Source organism: Corvus cornix, chromosome 8 (assembly GCF_000738735.6).
Source record: "Corvus cornix cornix isolate S_Up_H32 chromosome 8, ASM73873v5, whole genome shotgun sequence".
NCBI classification, from domain to species: Eukaryota; Metazoa; Chordata; class Aves; order Passeriformes; family Corvidae; genus Corvus; species Corvus cornix.
Window position 1 is genome coordinate 21,787,469 of NC_046338.1, and position 20,218 is coordinate 21,807,686.

Consider the following 20,218-nt stretch of genomic DNA (forward strand, 5'->3'; position numbering starts at 1 on the left):
GCTTCAGCATATCACATCTCAGGGGCCACAGCATTTCATGCTTTGGCCTCAGCAAATGGTGCTGCCAAGGTACTCTTCCTATCTCATTGCTTCCCTGTCTTGGCAGTTTTCCTTTGCCCTGCTACATTCACTTCCAAGCCTTGTGCCAGTCCTTGCCTTACCTATCATCAGTCATTCAGTGTCACAAGGTTGTCTCCTGCCCTGGACTTTCCCAGAATGCCATCTCCATTTCCCATCCACCACCTTTCCAGACCAAGTCCTTTTCCACTTTCTCCTTTCTGCCTCTCACTCTTAATGTGCCAGATCTATTTATCCACCTTCTTCATATTCCCTTGCAAAACTTTTTGTTGTGACATCTGAGGGAAGCCTGGACTGGGTGTGCTGGGACTGTGCCTGTGATCCCTCCACATTATCTGCCAGTCGACACCTGTTCATCAGCACATATGGGGATTGTATACTTTAAATGAGCATTTAAAAATGTCACCTGCTGTTAAGGATTCCTCATCAGAAAATTAAGAAATTTCCTATTGATAAGTTTGTCACAGTGAAAGGATCATCCTAGCTAGATGTCTCATTCTCCATTCTTTGGGTGCACTCCCAGGCACTCTGCAGATGAGAAAGTAATTTCAAAAAGTCTATTTGAAATACTGCAAAAAACCAATCAAGGATCCAAGGGAGCATTTTTTTTTTGTCAGAAATTAGTATGTGAAAAAAGGTACTTAAATAAATCTTGATTTTATCTATTAGTCAGCTGTCAGCTAATAATAAATTATATTTAGTTCCTTCCTTGTTATAAATACATATTGATTAGTTTTAAACTCTGAACTTCAGAATGAGTTATATCTGGTCATTGCTAAACTGCTCTCGTCACTAAGAAAAATATCCCCAACACCTATTATACTGCACTTAATTAAGACAAGCATCAGCTTTATGTACCTTTATTTGCTTCTGCCAAGTCTCTCTGGTATAAATATTGAGCAGTCACATCTCTTGAATACTAATCGATCCTTCCTGAATTCCAAATGATTACATAAAGTTTAGGAGGTGTTTCTTTGGCAGTGTTAGCCTCCAGTGCATTCTCTAGTTGGACATTAGGGTTGAGACAGCCTGAATCTGACAAGTTTGCAGTAAGTATTTTTCTAAATTCAGATGTAAGGTGGGGAAGCCTGAAAGCCATGCCAGACTGCTGTACAGAACCCCTCAACTGCTGCTTTACTGGTGTTTATCTGGTGCAATTGTACAGGTATCCTTGGGTAACAGAATGGATCAATCTAAGAAAACTGCCAATGGGTTTAATAACACCACCTCATAATAACAGCCCAACTATACACGTGTGTTATAAATAAAGCATATATTAAACCACCTATAAAAATAGTTGTATATTTACAAAGTCACCAAAGTAAAAACAGTGAGAGTGACCACTTTGAAGATGGCATTAAACCCTAACTACTGTTTGTTCCTGTGAGTGAGAAGTGGACACATTTGTAATGACAAGTCCATGCCTGGATAAGTTCTCCATTAGTGGCTTGCGTTGACTTGCCAAGGAAAAGTGTCATGTAATACTTCTCACTTCAAACCCACAGCACCTACTTCATCTTTATCTGCAATCAAAATCTACATGCAAAATTTCCTAGGTAATGTCTTTGTATCTGTAGTACACTTAGTTATCTATAATCCTGCATAAATTGGCTCTTGTCTAATTTTCTGGTCTTCTTTCCCATTTTCCTTTTGGTGTGATAAAACCTCCTGCCTCACTAATTCCTTCAGTTCATTCTGATATTATATTTGTTTGTGTGCTATTATAATTACTACAAAAGTTTAGTCAACGTTCCCTGTTATATTACCTCCAGTTGATGCTTATAGTCTTATTTTTCTATCTGCATACATGATATCCCTCATTAAACCCTCAGCAAAAGCTATAGAAGTGAAAGTATTTACAGCCTTGTGTTTCACCATAGTTTGCTGCTGCATTTTTAAATCTTTTCTGTGTATTTAGGTTGCAAGTTCCCTGAGGCAGAGATTCTGCTGGTCTGTAAATCTAATAGAATAATGACTAGAACTATGATGTTACATGAAGTACACTAAAAAGTGCAATAGCTTTTTTTTTCAGCTGCAGATTGTTGTGTAAGTGCAGTGATGTGAGTTACTGACACCAGGTGAAGTGGAGCACAGGCAGGCTTTGTGCTCTGCTCCAAGTGCATGTTTGAAGGAAACTCCTTCCAGTCTTGTGAGTGCTGGGGGTAGAGTCTGCCTTGAATATGCTGAATTTCAGCCTGTTTCATCTGCATTAGGATCTTAAGAGGCTCATTTCTTTTCCATATGTGCAAATGGTGGGGCCTAGGACTTCAAATACTTCCTCCCGTTTCAGCTAAAGCAAGACTAAAAGCAAGGAAAGATTAATTTTCTAATATTCCTCTTAACTTGCAAATATTCCTCTCATTTTAACAGAAATGAGAACAGTGTTGCAGATCTAGATGGATTTATGCTGAATTTTCTGCTTAAATAAGACAGTGGTTTGTTCAAAAACTGAGTTCTTTTTGTTAGGGTTTTTTTCTGTCGCTTAAACAAGAGCCCATTGTTTGATGTCCACCACAATTAAATGTTTATTATTTTTACTGGACTCTCTTGTTTCATGTCAAGTGGGATGTGAGATCAATAGTGGCTCTGCAATTATTTGTCCATTGATAAAACCTTCATTTCTCAAATGAAGTACATTTATCTGTGTCCTGACAGTGATAAGGGAGCAGAACCAGTCAGCTGCTGCCTAGTCCAGCATTTAACTCCAGAGCTCGACAAGTGCCTGGACATGGCTCAAATGATGTCTAACTTTTTCCTATTGGCATTTCACTTTACAAACTGCTCTGATGGGAGTTTGAAAAATCATCCTTGCTGAGTTCACATAATAAAAACTAGCAGGACAAATGGGAAGTTTTCATAAAGAGAAAACAAAGGCTGATTTCAGGTTAAGTGACTGTTTTGTAAAGCTACTGGATGGTAAAATGAAGATGACAGTAAATATCCCATTTAAGGCACTCATTTAGTTCTTCAAGCATAATTTAAATTTAGTCATTTATCAAATGTAATTGCTGCAAATATGATCTGAACTTTGTTCTGTGATAGGAAGCAAATTTTGACTTCAGTAAAAACAATGGGAAATTTTTCCTGGCTTTAATGAGGTCAAAATTGCATCTCCCAGTGGATAATCTGAGCCTATTTCAGCTCCAGAATTAGAAAATTCAACAGCCATTGTGGAGGAGTTTGTTGTTCGGTTTTGTTTTATTTCTAATTCTGATCTATGACAACAAGAGAAGGGAGTTTCCAAACTAATGTCAAATGTGGTAATGAAAATTCAGAGGTTGATAAACTGACACAGTTGCTTTTTCTATATGTAATGTATCTTGATTCAAGCCAGCAGTTATTAAAGAAAAATCATTTGTATTTAGTTTTTGGCCTGCTTTTTGATGATGTGTACTGTGGGCTGTACTGGTTACATGCTATAGAAAAATTAGGTGTATTTTTACTCTGGGATTAGGGTAAAGAATTCACATTACCCTCAATCTAGCCAACTTTTAGAAAGCTAGAGATGTTTATTATATTTGGTGGTAAATCTGATAAACAGTTACAGAACTGTGTGATCAGCATCTTTCTCAGATGTTCTCATTCCATGTGTTGGACATGAGTTCATGGAGCAGTGTTGAAAGTAGGTTTAACACTCAAGTCAGTCAAAGATTTCTTTATTCTTTCCCATTTTTGCAATTTGTGCCTGGCCACTAACTTTCCATCAACTGTGTGATTACAGTTGCTGCGTTATTGTATCCGTGTTGGTTCTTCGTTGGAGGAAACCTGTCAAATGCAACTGAGAAGCCAAGAAATCCATACTCACATATCTCTTGAGCTACTGGGGTTTTTTTATCTACCTATCTTTAGATTGGAAAAAAAATTGGCTGACATACCTGAGTTAAATTGTGGTTTGACATATTGATTATCTTCCCTCCCTTAGGTGGTATTAAGAGAAGAATATCTCTATATGTGAAATCAGAGAAATGATGCCCCAGAAAACAGACATGTTTTGGGGTTTGCAAATATATTGTAAATATCAGTCAAAGAAGGGTTGGCAAGGATAACTGCAATGAAAGACTTTTGTTTACAGAGAGGTAAGAACTACCTACCTGTAAAAACATTTGCTTTTTACAACTGAGAGAGGGAATTGAAAAATTATGTAACTCTCCATATATAACTATTCTATAGCTAACGAGACATCACACTCAAGAGAGTATTTACCAAACTATTCTGACTTATTGAATAATTGCTGAGTCAACTGTACCATAATGTAGTTGGCAGTGCTGCTCAGAGGGTACCAGACGGAGCAGGTGGCCCCTGGAGAAAGGAGCCGAGCTGCTGTGCCTGGGGTCCCACTCACTGAGCTGGGGCTGTGCAGTTTGACTGCAGGAGGAGTTGTGCACTGCCAGCCACAACAGCCACAGTTAATATGCATCTGGCTAAGCCTCAGCAGCATCTTTAATGCTGCCAAAAATCAAAAGAATTTTCCTGTATAAACCCTAAGGAACTCCTTATGAGTAGATAACAAACAATTACCTCTTTCATTTAAGATCTAGCAAGCAAAACTGGTGTGATTTAATTCTATTTTGAAAAATTATCCTAAGTGCTTTGGGTTTTGATTATGGTTTTACTGTTAGTTTACTAAGATAATCACTTCTGAAATGTTAGGAAAAAAGGCAGAGACCAAGTTCTTTGCCCTAAAGGAGATGGATGTCTTGTGGAGAGACAGACAGGACAATACAGCCATGAATAACAAACAGCTTTACAAGGCAGTCTCATATCTATACAGCTATAAAAAAACAAACAGCTTCTTCTCAATAAATTAATTCTGTGGATTATTGACTTCATATTACCTTTGAGAGGCTTTATATTAGACATCTGTTTTTTAATCAAGCACTGGACTAAAGAACAATAGTAAAAGGTTTTGTTGGTTTGGTTAACACTCATACGAATATCCTCAGAAATGTAAAAAGGGTGTACCTTGAAGCACTTTTTATTCCATTAAACATTACAGGGCCAGGTTGTCAACAGCTGAGATTTTTGAAATATTTTTTTTTTTATTAAGCAATGTATTATTGGCATTAAGACCAGTTTTCTGCTGAGATGCCTGAGATGTAGATATGTGCAAAATGCACCTAGGTACTTAGGTACAATATTGCTCCCAGTTATTTATGTAGAATTTGATGCTTAGCTATTTCTGACAGCCCTGCTCAATGCCTACCAGCATCGTTAGACACTTCAACGTCTTCTAAACCTGACTTGCTCTTAGGCTGTGAGGTGTCTTATTAATTTCAGCTACATGATTCATTCATTCTTTTGGGCACAAACTTAAGTGCTTAGCTGGAAAGGGTGTCTGTGTTTTTCATTTCAATCTTGTCATCATTCTTGTTAAATATTTGCCTCTGTCCTGTGGGTCAAGTGGTAACATGTTTACATTTTACTCTTTGCAGAGTAACATCTAGATCTGACTATTAGCAAATGGAGTTCTGCAGTAGGCTAAATAATGAACTAATCGATTTCAAAGGTGTCGAACCTGTCTTAGCTACATCACTTTTATATGCGAGTGATGTTCCTATTAGCAACAAAATCAGCTCTTTTTATAGTAGCATAAATGAGAGAAAAACTGGGTAACCTGGCTTGGTACACACTGGCAGATTATTCCTGCCAAGAAGGTGAGCACAGTACCTGGCAGAGTTAGAAGAGCTAGAGAATGATTCCTAAATCAGTGCAAAGTACTAGAACAGCTGATGAAAATCATTAAATAAAAAGCCACCTAAATGGGAGAATTTTCTGAATGTACTTCACTTATTCAGCTAATTTAAAATGTTTCTGAACTGACCTGAATTCTCTAAATATTTTATCAGAAGAAAGCTACAGGCTCTATTTGTGCCACTGTATAATGACTGAAAAACCTACTTATTAGGAATTAGGAAATATGAATTCTTGTTATCCATCAGATTAATTCATAAAACATAATTTCTGCAACAGATGGTTTGCTTTTGCTCCTCTGAATCTAAGATGTTCAAGCAATGAAGCCCTGAAAACAAAGTGTTAATAGGTACCAAGGAAATCCATCATCTCTTCCTGAGGTTCAAAACGGACATACCTCAGAACGATCAATTCTGTTAGCATCATTCTAATTTGTAAAATAATTCTTTTATATCTTCTGCATGTTCTGTGTCCTGTACCTCTGAAGTATTGGTCTTTTATGTTCCCTGCATTTAAAGGGACCTTTATCTAAAATTTTCTCAAGCAGGTTCAAATTCCATAACACCTAGGAGGGACATATTTAAGTAATTGAGGTCTACAGTGTGATCAAAACTGTCACTTTTAGTATACTTGCAACTGTATTACAATAATTTATTTTTAGAATTTTATTGCTCTACAGATTTTTTTAAAAACTGAAAATTAAAGGAAAGCAATACTAAATGTCACCACTGCTGATACCTATTTCATTGTTGTCCTTGGCTCATCTGTTCACCCTCTTTATAGACAAAAACACCTTTTCAGTAAAACACGAGGTTTTGCTATGGGGGTATGGCTGGGTCTGACCTTATTTATGTTTCTAAGTCTCTCCTTTCAACTGTCTGCCAAAAAAAAAATTCACTTGGGCAAAGTTCATTTAGACCAGCTTTACAACAAAGTGCAAACCTGAAACAGAGGACAGGCAGAAAAAATCTCTTCCCATGAAGTCAATAGGAATCCATCTCCCTAAGATCTTTTTTATTCTTGGCACCAGTGATTTTTCTTGACTGACTTATTGGAGGGCACTGGTTTAACTAATTTGTCTTGCATAGGTATCTTTCCCATTCTGTCCTCTCCACTAGTACTACACAATCTTCCCTTTAAAGGTTATTTCCTAGCCAGATCTGTCCTAAAGCTATTATCATTAATTTGCCCTTTAGGAGTTCCTTTCACTTTTTAAAAACTATGAGATACATTCCTGATTTATGAGTTACAATGTGACAGCCATCATATGCAAAGAAGATTGTTTATACTTACCACAGATGCCTTTCAATAAGAGGGAAATTTCAACCATATCCCCTCTCCATCTGCTTTACATACTGTATTCAATATCATAGAAGAACATGGCAATCTGTACTTTCCACTGTTCTCTAGGATGTCTAATAGAATTTTATTCCCGTTCTGGAAAATTCAGTAATCACATACCAAAATACAGAAGGTTTATAATACTGCATTAAATTCCATAGGTTTTAGGAGTCATTTCCATTGAAATGCACTTTTAATCCTTATACATAATTTCCCCGCAACTGATAATTAAAAATTATTCTCAGATTACTGTGAATCTCTTTAAACATATTTCAAAATCATGTGTTTCAAGAAAATTGAAGAAAAGCATAATATTTTCAGTGGTTTTAGAAAAAACAATAATTATGAAGATTAGCATGTACCTACCTAAACTAAACAGCACCAGGAATTTGAGACAGACAAATTCTCGTAGGTCAAACTGCAGGGAACGAAGCTTTGCTACCAGGTCTTGTGCATGGCTCATAAGATTGTTGAGGGTGGCTCCAGCTTGGGATGCTATTACGGAATAATCCACCTGTAAAAGAGAATTGTATTCCTATCTGGTTGTCACCCCCACACTTTAGGATGTTTCAAACAATAATATACAACCAGGATACTCCTGGATATAGAAATGATTCTCAATTTAATGATGTTACCAAGTCAAGATGATTTTATATATAAACCAATTTTAACCCAATGGTATATATTGAAAATAACATTAAACCATATATCTTAATGGTACGTGACATCACTGTGAGTGCTGGTTTGTCTGTATTAGCTTTTTAAAGAAGCTTTAAATATGAGAGCTGCTTATGACACTGGTAGCTGTCCACATCTCAGTCTGTTTTATTCATTTGGTGTCTCCTGTTCTCATTGTAATCATATGATCCTGCAAAGAACGACTGATGGAGTGAGCTTCGTGCCTACCCTGACTGTATTGCTCCAGAGGCACACCACAATATTCATGGGAAACAGTCCTGTGTCCATAACTTGGCCAGAAACATCTATTCAAGCCCAGAAATGTCGGTGTATTCCCACAGGAAACAGAGGTATTGTTTGGGTGGTTTCTGTTCTCCTCAGCTACACAAAATCCCTGTATTTGTTGGAGCTGCTTGGAACTCACTTGTTCTGGCAAGGGCTGGCCTGCAGGGGAAGGAGGGGTGGCAGGTGTGTGGCAGCCCAGCTGCCCTCGCATTGTCCCCAGCAGTGACTGCAGCACACAGAGCTCCTTCCCCTGGGGAGGGAAACCAGCGGGGCTGCTCTGCAGCCTGCTGCCCTTGTCATGCTGCCCCTTGTTCTCGGGGCAGGCTGACCTGCCTCGGACCTTTCCTTGCATACAGAGATCCAACGGAGAGCTGCACTTAACAGACTTATTAAAAAGGGAATAGCCACAAGCACAGGATACTTAAAGCCTGTTACTTCTGACTCATCCTTGGGCAGTCCTTGAACCTCAGGCACCCTCCCCAAGCCCAGCATGCTGAAGCTGTTCTGGCTGATGCCAGTCCCATTGCGGGGTTGTTTCCATGCAGGTGGCTGTGCCAGCCCCTGCCCCTCTGAAGGTGTGCCCGCTTTGTCACGGGATAGTGACCAGCGGAGAAGGGTACCACAGCCTGCGGGAACGCCGTGATGGGAAGGTGAAGGGAGGGGCTGGGGTGGGCTGGCTCCAGGGCAGGGCAATGGCTTGGCATGGAGCAGGGTGGAACTGCTGTATCAGAACTGCGGTGACCTGAGCAACAGCCTCAGCTGAAATGCTCAGCCCACTTTTTCACCAGAGTGCCCCACATCCCCTGCAAGTGCCACTGTCCCATGGAAATGGCCTGGTGTGCTGCTTGCTCCCCTCAAGGACCACTCCTGGCCAACTGGCTGAGACCTAAATGGGTCAGTGACACATTTTTAAAATGCCTTTTCTTGCCTGGGTGCTCTAATATTGCCAAGACCTTTCTCTTTTAGGAGTTCCAGAACGACAGGAAAATTGCTAATCATGCTTCATCTAAGTGAAGTCTGGCTGTAAATCAAGGCTAAGCACAATGGTAAGTGCTTACTTTGGGTAGGTGATTTGTTTAATGGTATCAGTGCTCTTAGCTCATCTCTAAGGTTTCCCATAATTAAGTAGTTAATAAAGAATGGACAGGTATCACCACAGGAAACACACCAATACTGCAAAATTCTGTTTTTCCAGGCCCTTATTCCTTGAAATCTGGGATTTAAAGAAAAAAAAAATGCTAAGGAACATGTATTTTGATTTTTTTTTATTTTAAAACTATTGAATTGATTTTGCTCAAGTATAAACAGCAGTAAAACAAGAAAAAAACCCCTTGAAATACTTTTAACCTGACAAAATTTCAGCAAGGAAAGATAGAAAGATGACTAAAAGAAACTAAAATGCACTTTTCTAGTAATGACCTTAATACAATCAATAAGTTACTGACTCTTATTACGAGATTTCATTTATACATACTCTTGTTGCTCCCAAGAAACTGTCTGGACACAGCTGCACAAAAAACATGAAGTTACACTTTTTGTATGGAGGTTAAGAATAACAACACTTTGCAGCATTGGAGCAGTTAGAGTTGAGCTCATGTTTCAATTAAATCAATGGATTATGCTGAAGCATCCTGTGAGGCAGGTTTTATTGCTCTCTCTCACACCTGGGGAAACTTGAAGTAGTGAAATTAAGTTGCTTACTCAGGGCTGAAGAAATCTGTGACAAAACTAGGATCTGATCTTTGGAAACCCCAGCCAATCCATCTTTCAAAAACTACTTTCTAGTTAATCTCTTATTTACTCTTTCTATAGATGCATTTATGCATATTTCTTTATGTATATATACTTAAATAAATAATAAGAGAAAATAAAGTAACATAGCTCAAATAATTTTTACTCAAAGATCAGTTTAATGTAGTGACATGATTCAACTACTTTGTGTTGAGAAACTGGTCACATATAAATATGAAATTTTATAACTTAATTTCCCTTTTGTAATTGTTAAGACGGGAGAAAAAAGCTCAAAATCCCTTACTGAGCTTCCAATTTGTGGGGAAAATATGCTACTGACTTCATAATAAGAAGTTAAGATGTCTGAATGTCAAGAATATCAGTGGCCTTAGTGCAGTGATTATGCCATAATGGAAAAACCCAGTAGATGCCTGGATCTCCCAGCATCCCTCTACTGGAGAGCTCTCAGGCAACCTGCTCCTCTTTCAGGTGCATTTAATATTTGCAGCACCAGCAAATTTGTCTGGGAGGCAAGTCCTCATCTGCCACTCACCAGGAACAGGCTGTATTAAATTTTTATATTTATTGACATTTCATTACCATAATTGACTGCAGTTGGTTCTCCAGTAGAAGGCACAGGGCTGCCTCCTAAGCAGGAGAATTGGTCCCTTGAGTAGGATTTGCAATTAAAAACAACGCAGAATGGATTTTTTTTTTAATTGTGTAAATATGATGAGTTGAATTTTCAGCTTTAACTAGAGAATAGTAGGTGTGCAGAAGGCTTTTTTCAAGAGTGAGCAAAATTATGAGTCAGTGGAAAGACGACCCCCAAAGGTGTCAATCAGTTTACACAAAAGCAACTGTGCATGAAAAAGCCTCAGTTAATGTCTATTCTGAAAAAGTGGTCACATTAAAGACTACTCTGTTCTGCTTGCTTGGTCCTTTATGCAGAAGTTCATACTAAAATGTGTATTAATTCTTTTACCTTCCAATTCATGATTAAAAGTGCTTCTAAAAGACAAAGATTAAACCAGCTTGGCTTTTGTGCAAAATGCTTAATTGCATACTGAAGTCTTAGCATTTACTTTATATTGTACATTTTACTTCATATTGTATATTGATTTTGTTTGGTAAAATCAAATCCACAACTAAAATTATTCTTGCATCCCAATTGTTACTACTATATTTCACATTGATTTTGATGGTGAAGATGTTGTCTGGCATTTTTTAAAACAGCAGCTTTGTCAAAGATTCCACATAACCTAATTTGGAAGTAAAATGATGGGCTAAAGTTACGGCTGCAGAAGTGTGAATTCCTCCTGTACCCTGGGCTAAATAAATGCTGTGGCTGATGGCCAAAAATAAAGGGACCACCTGTGCTTTTTTGTTTTGCAAATGGTGTTTCATGGTAGTTAATGATTTTTGAAGACAAATCCCTGATTTTACTGGGCTCAGTAATTTTTCTGGTGAAATCAGGTGATGGCTTCTGGTATCAACTCTTCTCTATGCTCACAAAACAGTCTAACACTTAATCATGGAATTAAGTTCCTTTTTTTCTTCTAAAATTAAGCAGTGTTTGATTTCTAGACTATGACTGTGGTATCATGGGGAAATATTGTGCGGAACTGCACCAATCCTTTCAATGCTTCAGCAGGCTTGAAATAGTCTCCATAATATGATTAGAGTGATTTTACTTGTTGATGGCTGTTGCCAGGTACTGACTATCCCTGAATGCTATTCCTTTCAGCCAGACAGGAATTGCACAAGTAAGGAATAAAGTCTCTGCTGTGGCTCTATTCAGTACCTGTATAATCTAGCAGACAAAGGCAGTTCAAGTTAATAAAAGACTGATTTCATATTGAATTTAGTAAATTAGACTACGGTGTATTTGGGGTATGAAGGCAGGGGCAGTGGATGCCCAGCTGCAGCAAAGGGAGCATCCTGCTCTTCCTCCTCTCCGGGGTATAGCACCTCTGGCTGCTGGGGAGCTGCTTGCCAACACTCCCTCCTTGGCTACAAACAGCACTGAAAGCTCGGGGTGGCCCACAGGGACCTGCCCTGGGTCTTTGAGTCCTGACCCTGCTCGAGTGGATGCTCTGTGAGTGGATGAGTCTCATCTCAGAGGCATGCATTCAGTATGTAACAAACAAGTTAATTTACCATTGCAACCTTTCCTCTGTTTCCTGAAATATATATTTCAGTGGAAATATATAATATATATTTCAGTGGAAACTGCAGTGGTTATTAAATTCTTTTTGAGCTTTTCATATAATTCTTGCATTAATAACAGTATTTCTGTTACGTTTCTAAGCAAATAAACATGGAAAACATTTTGAAGAGGTGCCTATGTACAAAAATTGAGGAGGTTTCAGCACGGACAAAACCCACAGATATGCTTGTATCTGCTGGTTATCAGGTTTGGATATATTAATTAAAATTGTATTGACTTATGCAGCATAAGATGCTTGTCATTTTAATGTGAGACACAATAATAGAAGATAATGAATTAGGTTGCCAGTGGCCCTTTCCCCTAGGATGATGTTATGGTGCTTGATAATTAACTATAATATGCAAATAGTAACACTCCAAAGTACTTCAGAGTATGATAGAATCCATTTCTTTACCGAAGTGTTATTATGTACTTTTGTGGGTTTTTTATATAGAGATGAGGTGATATGAAATCACTGCTGAGTTTGATATTCAGTAACTTCATCAGAAGACAGAGCATCACTGGAAATATTTTTTTGTGAGTATCTGGGTAACATCTCACTAGGCTGTGCTAACTCAAACTGCTTCATGAGGAGCTTTGAACCATTTAAGTTCATTCTCCCTTATTACCCTCTTACCTTACACAAATTTCTGCTGTACTGTTTAAATCCTTTCCCACCAATGACTGCAGAAGAGTCAAGACTGGACTTTGGATCCCATCACTATCACTACTCCAACAGGCAGGTGGGACAGACTGATGTTCTTTCTTCAGCTTGAGTCTCTGAATAACTTGTCTTTCATGCTGGGCAAGCTTAAAATCAGCTATGGGATTTTACGTGAGTTTATGTTGACAAGTTAGTTCACTAGCATGGGACTGGTTTGGAGGACTAACAGGCTTGAAGAAATGCTGCCAGACTCCAGGCAAATAACTTTTGTTTTCTTTATGGGAGCCATGTGTAGGAAATACAAAAGAAATGTGTTTCCCATGAACACAACAGAGTTAGCGTGTGGGAAATGGAAGAATTCTGGTGTGCAAGGATTCATGTTGGGTGCTCTTTCCATAAATTTTTACTGGAATTGGAATTTTAGACTTTAAAGCATAGTGCTATGATTGTTTCATGGCAACACAGCAAAGCACATGTAAATTGGGATCAGGTTGTTCACAGGTATGTTCATAGCTACTTGCAAAGCTCAAAATATGTAACAAATATTTGGACAAACCTGAATTCAGGGCACTTCATGGTTATAACTGAATTTTGATGTGTTTTACCCAGTTTAACTGAGCACGTCTAGTTCATCCCCAAGGAGCAGCCAGCATAATATCATAAGGCATGAGGCACTTTGAACAACTAGCACCTTACTTTCCTTTAGGCAGAAACCACTAGAGTAAGGAACTGTGCAAGAAAGCAAATACTGTACTAAACAGCAAAATAATGATTGCTTGACCTCATTTGTATCCACCTTGAATCAAATCCTGTGTTTATTTGCTGATGTAAGGACTTCTAGATTTGGCCCTAAAATGCAAATACCTCTTTTGTGCCCACTACAACTATGAAATCTCACTGACTATAACACACATCTAATGGGAAAAAGATATTTACTAATTTCCAAAAACATAAGAAGTAATAGGTTTCCACTAGATATCCATGAGCTTTCTATACCTATGACCTGTGTATGTCCTTTGCAGTCACTCCTCTAACACTCTTGTTCTTTCTGTACATCAGTGGTACTTCTGCAAGGGTGATCTTTCTTGGCAACACCATCAAGATCTCGTGCTCTTTCTCTGGTGCTATGCTTTAGAATACAAATCTGGGTGTAAAGATGCATTTGCATGATGACTTGAACTAAATCAATAGTTTCAATAATCTCAAAAAAAATCTGAGATTTAGACACATATTTGGATGGCCTTTTTAACTGGAAAGGCTTTGGCCAAGCTCAGCAGAGGGAATATTTGGCAACAGTGAGTACCATGTAGGTATGAACAAAAGGAGCAGATTTTGTCTGGGCAGATGAGGCTACAATTCACATATTGTGCATTGAATGTTGCAGGAAAATACACTAACAACGATATTCTGTGCAGAGCTTTAGTATCTACCTTATGTGTGCTGGCTCTTGGAAGCTGGCAGTGTATTGCTGTTGTAGAAGATACAAGAGGAAAGTGCTCAAGTTGGAGGAATTAAAATTCTATAATTAGAAATGGTCTGTTAAAATTACATGCCACATGGCAAGCCTACAAAACTCAGCATGTGGAGAGCGTATTGGCAATGATTTACAATTAACCACCACATTGCAAATCACTCCTTAGCTGTTTTCTATTATGAAATTTTGAGAGTTGTAAAATGCGTTTGTGCTACTTTATTTCCTTTTGAAATGGTAATTGCAACTGCTGAGGGGCAGTACTTAGTGCAGAAAATGAAGTGTGCAGCACAGGGAGGAACTTGTTTCTGAGGAACTGCTGAGGAATTGTAATGATGTGAAAAAAGTGCTTTCTTGAAACACACAGACACAAAAGAGCTTAATTTATGAAACCCCAAATAAGTAACAAAATAAAACACAGTCTCTTTTTGTACAAGGGCCAAAGCTTACTGCTTTGTTGCTGACTGCACTTTTTCCCCATCAAAGTGGAAACAGTGGATTGACTCTGGGTAAAACTCATGAACCAGTGGCTTGAGGGAAATGCAGATATATGGAAATGTGATAGGAGTGCCCTAAAGTAATGGGTTTTGAACCAGGGTGTTTGAAAATTACCAAGTGTTCTAACTGCTAGCCCATTTTATATACCTAGTACAGAACTGACAGTGGTATGGCCCTGGGGACCTGGATAAAGTTTGGCTTTTGTGTCTGAGGAACAGAGGCTGCGCAGTCTAAGTGGAAACAGCAGGTATGTTCTAATTAAGTGGTGGTAAATTCCCCCCTTACAGCTTCCACCTTGATGGTGATTGTAAAAAGGACTGTGTTTAGGAGTAGCTTTTATGGAGGGATATATTAAGGAAAGTGAGGAGTGAAGCTTCTCAGGTCTTAAATATGCTAACTTGTGACAATAATCTTGATCTCTCAGGTAATAAAGTTGGCAGTCTAGCTCAGGCCCTCAATTTAAAGTTATTATCTTTGAAAGCCAGATGATTGACTGTAATTTCACTCATAGTGCTTTGTTGGTAGCAGAAATAAAAATGTCTACAGCACTTTTCATCAGAAGTGTCAGAGTGCTTTTCACACCTTAATCAACTAATTTTTATGAAATGGTGGCATGGTTTTTCCCTGTCTCTTCTGTGGGAACTGAAAGGATCAGGACAGCAATGAGAAAGTATGCAGGAATGCTGCAGTAGCAAAGACTCATAATGCTCAGGTCTAGAAGTGTGGCTTCCCAGAATTATTTTAGAGTTTTTACAGAGGATACAGACACAGTCCTTTCATAAATACATTTGAACAGATGTTGTGTCTAAGAATGCAACAGTCTGAGTTAGTGCTTCCAAGTAGGTCCATCTTGACACTTAGGGAAAGAGACAGTTGTATTGGATCAACTCATCTGAAAAAGTAAATCACTGCTGAGCAAGGATGTGAGAAGGCAGCATACAGCAGCTGAAGCCAGGAATGGCTCAGGACAAGTAATGTGGAAGTACGATCCATGTCCATGTCCACTGGCATGGAGTGATAATGTTAAAAAAGCTTTCAGCTGTGGTTGAAACTTGCAAGGGATGTCGAATTGCTAGTCTGGAATAAACCAGGAAAATGTGGGAATGGGAATGCTGCTGGGTTCAGATGGTGATTTTGTGGCAGCAAGCACAGACCAGGCTGAGGTTCTCAGTGCCACCTTTGCCTCAGTCTTTCCTAACAAGATCTCCTGGGCTCTGTGCGTTGCATCAGGGCTCAAGGAGGAGGAGAGTGATGAGCATGGGGTGTAAGTTGGAAAAAAATATGAAGGGTTCATAGGAGAACTAAGGAAGAACTTTCTCCCCATAGAACTTGTCAGGCAGTGGTACTGGCTGTGCACAGATGTTTAGCAGTTTCCGTCCTTGGATTTTTTCAAAGCCCAACTGGACAAAGCCCTGAGAAACCTGCTTTGAGCAGAGGGTTGGACTGGTGACTCCTTAAAATTCCTTCCAGCTTGGATTATGCTGTGATTTTAAGATTTGTGGCTCTGGCAATTCTAGATATTTTAAAACTTCTGCTTAGCTCACCCAGCCTTGTCCATCTAAGTAAAAAATGTTCTTCAAGGAATGATTTTTATCCATGAAAATCATTTAAATAGATGCTGTTTTAAAGTAAATGCTTTTGATGGAGAAATTGCATACAAGTCATGTACTGGCACCACTGCAACACCTTGACTACCAGCAGCCTTTCTGTGAGACGTGTGCCATGCACAGCATGGCGGGGGCAAGCGCCCGCTCCTGGAAGCCAATCGGGCTTTTCTCTGGGGATCCAGTGGCCAGGGCTGAGTGAAATCGGGACAAAACAGGGCCATTATGGGCAGATTTCAGAAACAGCAGCCAGAGACTCTGTAATTCAGGTTTAGTGTCTCCCTGTTTCTGCATGTAGGTTCTGCAGCTGTTAGCGATTGTGAAATGGGAAAAAGGACTGACTGTAGAGTTTTTGTTGCTGTTGTAGTGATATGGCTCCTCCTCTCAGCCTAAGTGCAAAGAGGAAGGTAAAGAGGGTGATGGGAGACTCTGGGGGTGATTGCACCAACTTCAGTTACAAACTTCAGCATAGGAAAGGAAAAATTTGGTTTAAAGAAGGATGTGTTAAAACTAGTTTACAAGCATGGACAAAAATGGATGCAGTCATTCCAACATAGCCAGGTTTTAACCTAGTTGGAGACTGCCTGGAAATACACAGCTTCCCAATCCAGCTGCTGATTTGCAAGCAGTACTTTTAATAAGCATCCTGCTACCTGTTGTCCAACAGTGAAGAAACGCTCTGTTTTGCCTTGAGATCATGTGCAGCTGGGGTTTTTATTTTCAAGAAAAGATAAAAGTGGCTAATGAGGTAAAAATTATTACTATGGCAAAATGGGGACAATGGCTAGAATTTAAGGGTAGTTAGATGTCTCTAATGATTTCAGCGGGACTTAGGCACTCAGTGCCTTTAAAACAGTGCTAATCACATAACAAAGGAGACACTAATTTATCAGTTCTCTCAGGAACAGAAACCTGTCAATATACTTATACCTTTATAAACACAGGAGCAAGCAAGCATCCTGTGTGGTAAATTAAATAATAGCCAGTAAAATTGTTTGTCTTTTGCAGAGGATGAAATGGAAAGGGAATCAGTCATTTTCTCAATAGCACCAATATAAATCAAGAGTAATGCAACTAAACTAACTTTTGCTAATATAATTAGGGAATACAGCAAGATCTGAGGTAGGTTAGTGACTTTCCATGAAGTGCAGGAGTTAGTTCCATAGCTAGAATTTGAGTTTTCCAAATTCTTTCTTGAACAAGTCAATAATTTCTCTTTTCTACTGTAGACCCCTTAATTCTAAATGCCAACAGAAGAATCAGAGTCCTTCTGATTCTTATGAACACTTGTTCTTAGTCTTAAGAAATGGCTGCAGCTTTAAAATTATAGCTAAAGCTGTAAGCAGATTCCACAACATGCAGACACAAATGGTGTAGCACAGGAAAAGGAGCTCTTTCCCATGTGTGTATAAATTGAGGCACTTCAGTTTGCAGCGACTTAAATACCAAAGAGCCATCATTTGTTTTCACTTCAGGTCAGAAACATAATGTACAGGCACACTTTGCTTTTCTTTGATACTCTCATTTTTTTTTTTTCTGTTAAAGCAGAATATCAATCTGAGGAATAAGGTTCTTGTTTTACTGTCAAGTTTGTTGTGCTTTGGAAAGCATGAAGAAAAAACTTTCTATTTCTTTTGTGTTTTCTCACAGTTTTCTTAGTATTTGCTACATTAGAGCTCTTGCATTTTGGGAGATCCTTGTATGTGACACATGAAGAAAATTAACCCCTGGATAGCTGTGCAGAAACTGCAGGGTGCATACCCTGAGACAGTTTCTGAGACAATACCTGCTTTTATAGCCTATGGACAGAATCATTTTCCTGGGATTAGATGTCTCAGCTGCCCAGTTTCTCCTACATGTGCATATGTGCCTAAAAGCAGGGTATTTCTGAGGTAGTCAGCAGCAGCTTCTATAGATTTCTGGGCCAGCTTGGGCTTTTTTTCAGTAAATCACAATTCTGAAGGGAAGAAAAGCTATACTTGCTTAAACCTAAAGCATTAGGTTTGAGAGTGTTGTTGTCAGAAACCATTTTAGCCCTAAGGAAATATTACTTCTTGAGAAACACTTCTCATCTGCTATTTTTCAATTACTGAAGTATTTGAAAAGCAAAGTGCTTATGATTATATCTGCTTTTTTAGGTTTATCTGTAATCAGCAGACTAGAAACAGAGTGCACAAGTGATTTTACCTACAGCATTTGTGGCGGACCTCTGAGAACACAGGAGTGCTTCTGACCTAGTTAAACTCTGCTATTTTGAAAACTATTCTAGAAACAAGACATGACTGTTTCTCTCAGACCACATACTCACCTGTTGCCCGGTAACCAGAAGGATGGAGCCTTCTTTCCCATGTACCACTTGCCGGTAAATGTGATCTAGAATTAAGAGTTCGCTCCAGCAGTTCTGAAGCAGCTTCATTTGGTCATCAACCTGTAAAGAAAACACAAATATTGGTGACATCACTCTGGGGGTAAGTCTGACATCTCACTATGGAGACAGTTCTCCTTCACACAGCTGGCTGACATCAGGAGGACAGAGATGCTGTCTAGAATTTTTCATCCCCAGAATTGCTGTCTGCAGTTGAATAAACAGAATGCTGCTGTAGCCTTTATCTGTAAAATGTATAGAATATTTACTCCTGATTAGATTCCAGGAAAACATAACTATGTCATTGTTATGCAAAGTAGTAATAATTGTGTATTTATGGCAATGGGATTTCATTTTTGCCCAAAACAAGAAGAGCAGGAAATAATGCTGATGTGAACTTTCTCATACTCCCCACCTTTGAACCTCAGCTTCTGGAAATAATAAGGAATCTGCAGATTCACAAGTGTTATTGCTGCAACAGGCCCAAGTCAGAGACAGGTCCCTTGCAAATTAAAAAGTGCAAGATACAGAGCAAGGCTGATTCGGTATTAAAGATCTCTTCCTCTGCCCACATGTATTTGACATTTCGACCAAGTGATTTGTTGGCTCAGGAGTGGACAGTAAATTACCACATTGATGCACTTGGGCCAGGTTCAAATTAATTATTTGAAAAAGATATTTGAAATGTACAATTTCTATTACTCTTGCTTTTTACGTGAAACTGTTCTTTGATAATTTTCTTCTCTGAACAAGAAATGCTGAAAAAATCACAAAAATCAAAGAAATCATGCTAACATTATAATGTCATCCAAATTACCGTTTCACACAAAGCTATCACAGCTTACATCTGAAGAAAACAAATTTTGAGAGAGTTTAAACCTTCAGCATCCTTGTAATAACACCTAATACCTGAACAAGAGGTCAAGCATTTGAATGTACTATAAATGACTACATATTTCCAGTGTAAGCCAGCTGTCTCAGCCACAGGCTTTTGAAAACAAACTACGCTTTACAGGTCTGGCTTTCTGAAGATCCCAACAGCAGCTACTCCACAATCAAAGCTTACCTCCCAAGCATTACCCTATCATTAGTGAGCCAGTGCTGTGAGAACAGTGTGAGATGGCAAAATCACAAAAAATTGTTTTGCACATAGTCTGTTCCTGCTGTTTTACAAGACTCACAAAACTAGCACAGCGAACATCTGCTAGTGGTTCACAGAATCTACTGCTCTGTATTCACTGTAATTTAACCAGTGAAAGCCCATAAAATGGATAGCATAAACAGCTCTGTGCACATCCCAAACACCATGTTGCCTGCAGAAGACTATTAGATCCAGCTGCTTTTGCCATTTTAAGAAAGATGGTGGGGCAGTAGATGCCTCCCAGTTTGCACTAGGAAGAAAGACACATGACTTTAATGAGGATTGTGTATTACTAAAACGTAGGACAAATGACCAGTTCCAGCCTTCTTCTGAAAGACATGTAGATGAGGAAAAGCACTTAGATTGAAAAAAACATTGAACAAAAACAGTAGTACACCACTTCTTATGTTAGAATGTGCTGGTAAAGTGTGTAAGTGCAGCCAGAACACAAACACCTTTGTG

At 38.8% G+C, this 20,218-nt stretch overlaps 1 protein-coding gene across 4 annotated transcripts in view; it reads right to left on the minus strand.

Annotated features, from left to right (window-relative positions):
• NR5A2 (nuclear receptor subfamily 5 group A member 2) overlaps nt 1-20,218 on the minus strand; it is a 90,957-nt gene that overhangs the window by 23,064 nt on the left and 47,675 nt on the right. For all 4 annotated transcript variants that reach the window (XM_010409266.4, XM_039556162.1, XM_039556163.1 and 1 more), the window contains 2 exons: nt 18,559-18,678; nt 7,477-7,624 (listed from right to left, as the gene is read on the minus strand). In XM_010409266.4, the coding sequence (XP_010407568.2) occupies nt 7,477-7,624; nt 18,559-18,678 (268 nt within the window). The remainder of the gene's footprint in view (nt 1-7,476; nt 7,625-18,558; nt 18,679-20,218) is intronic.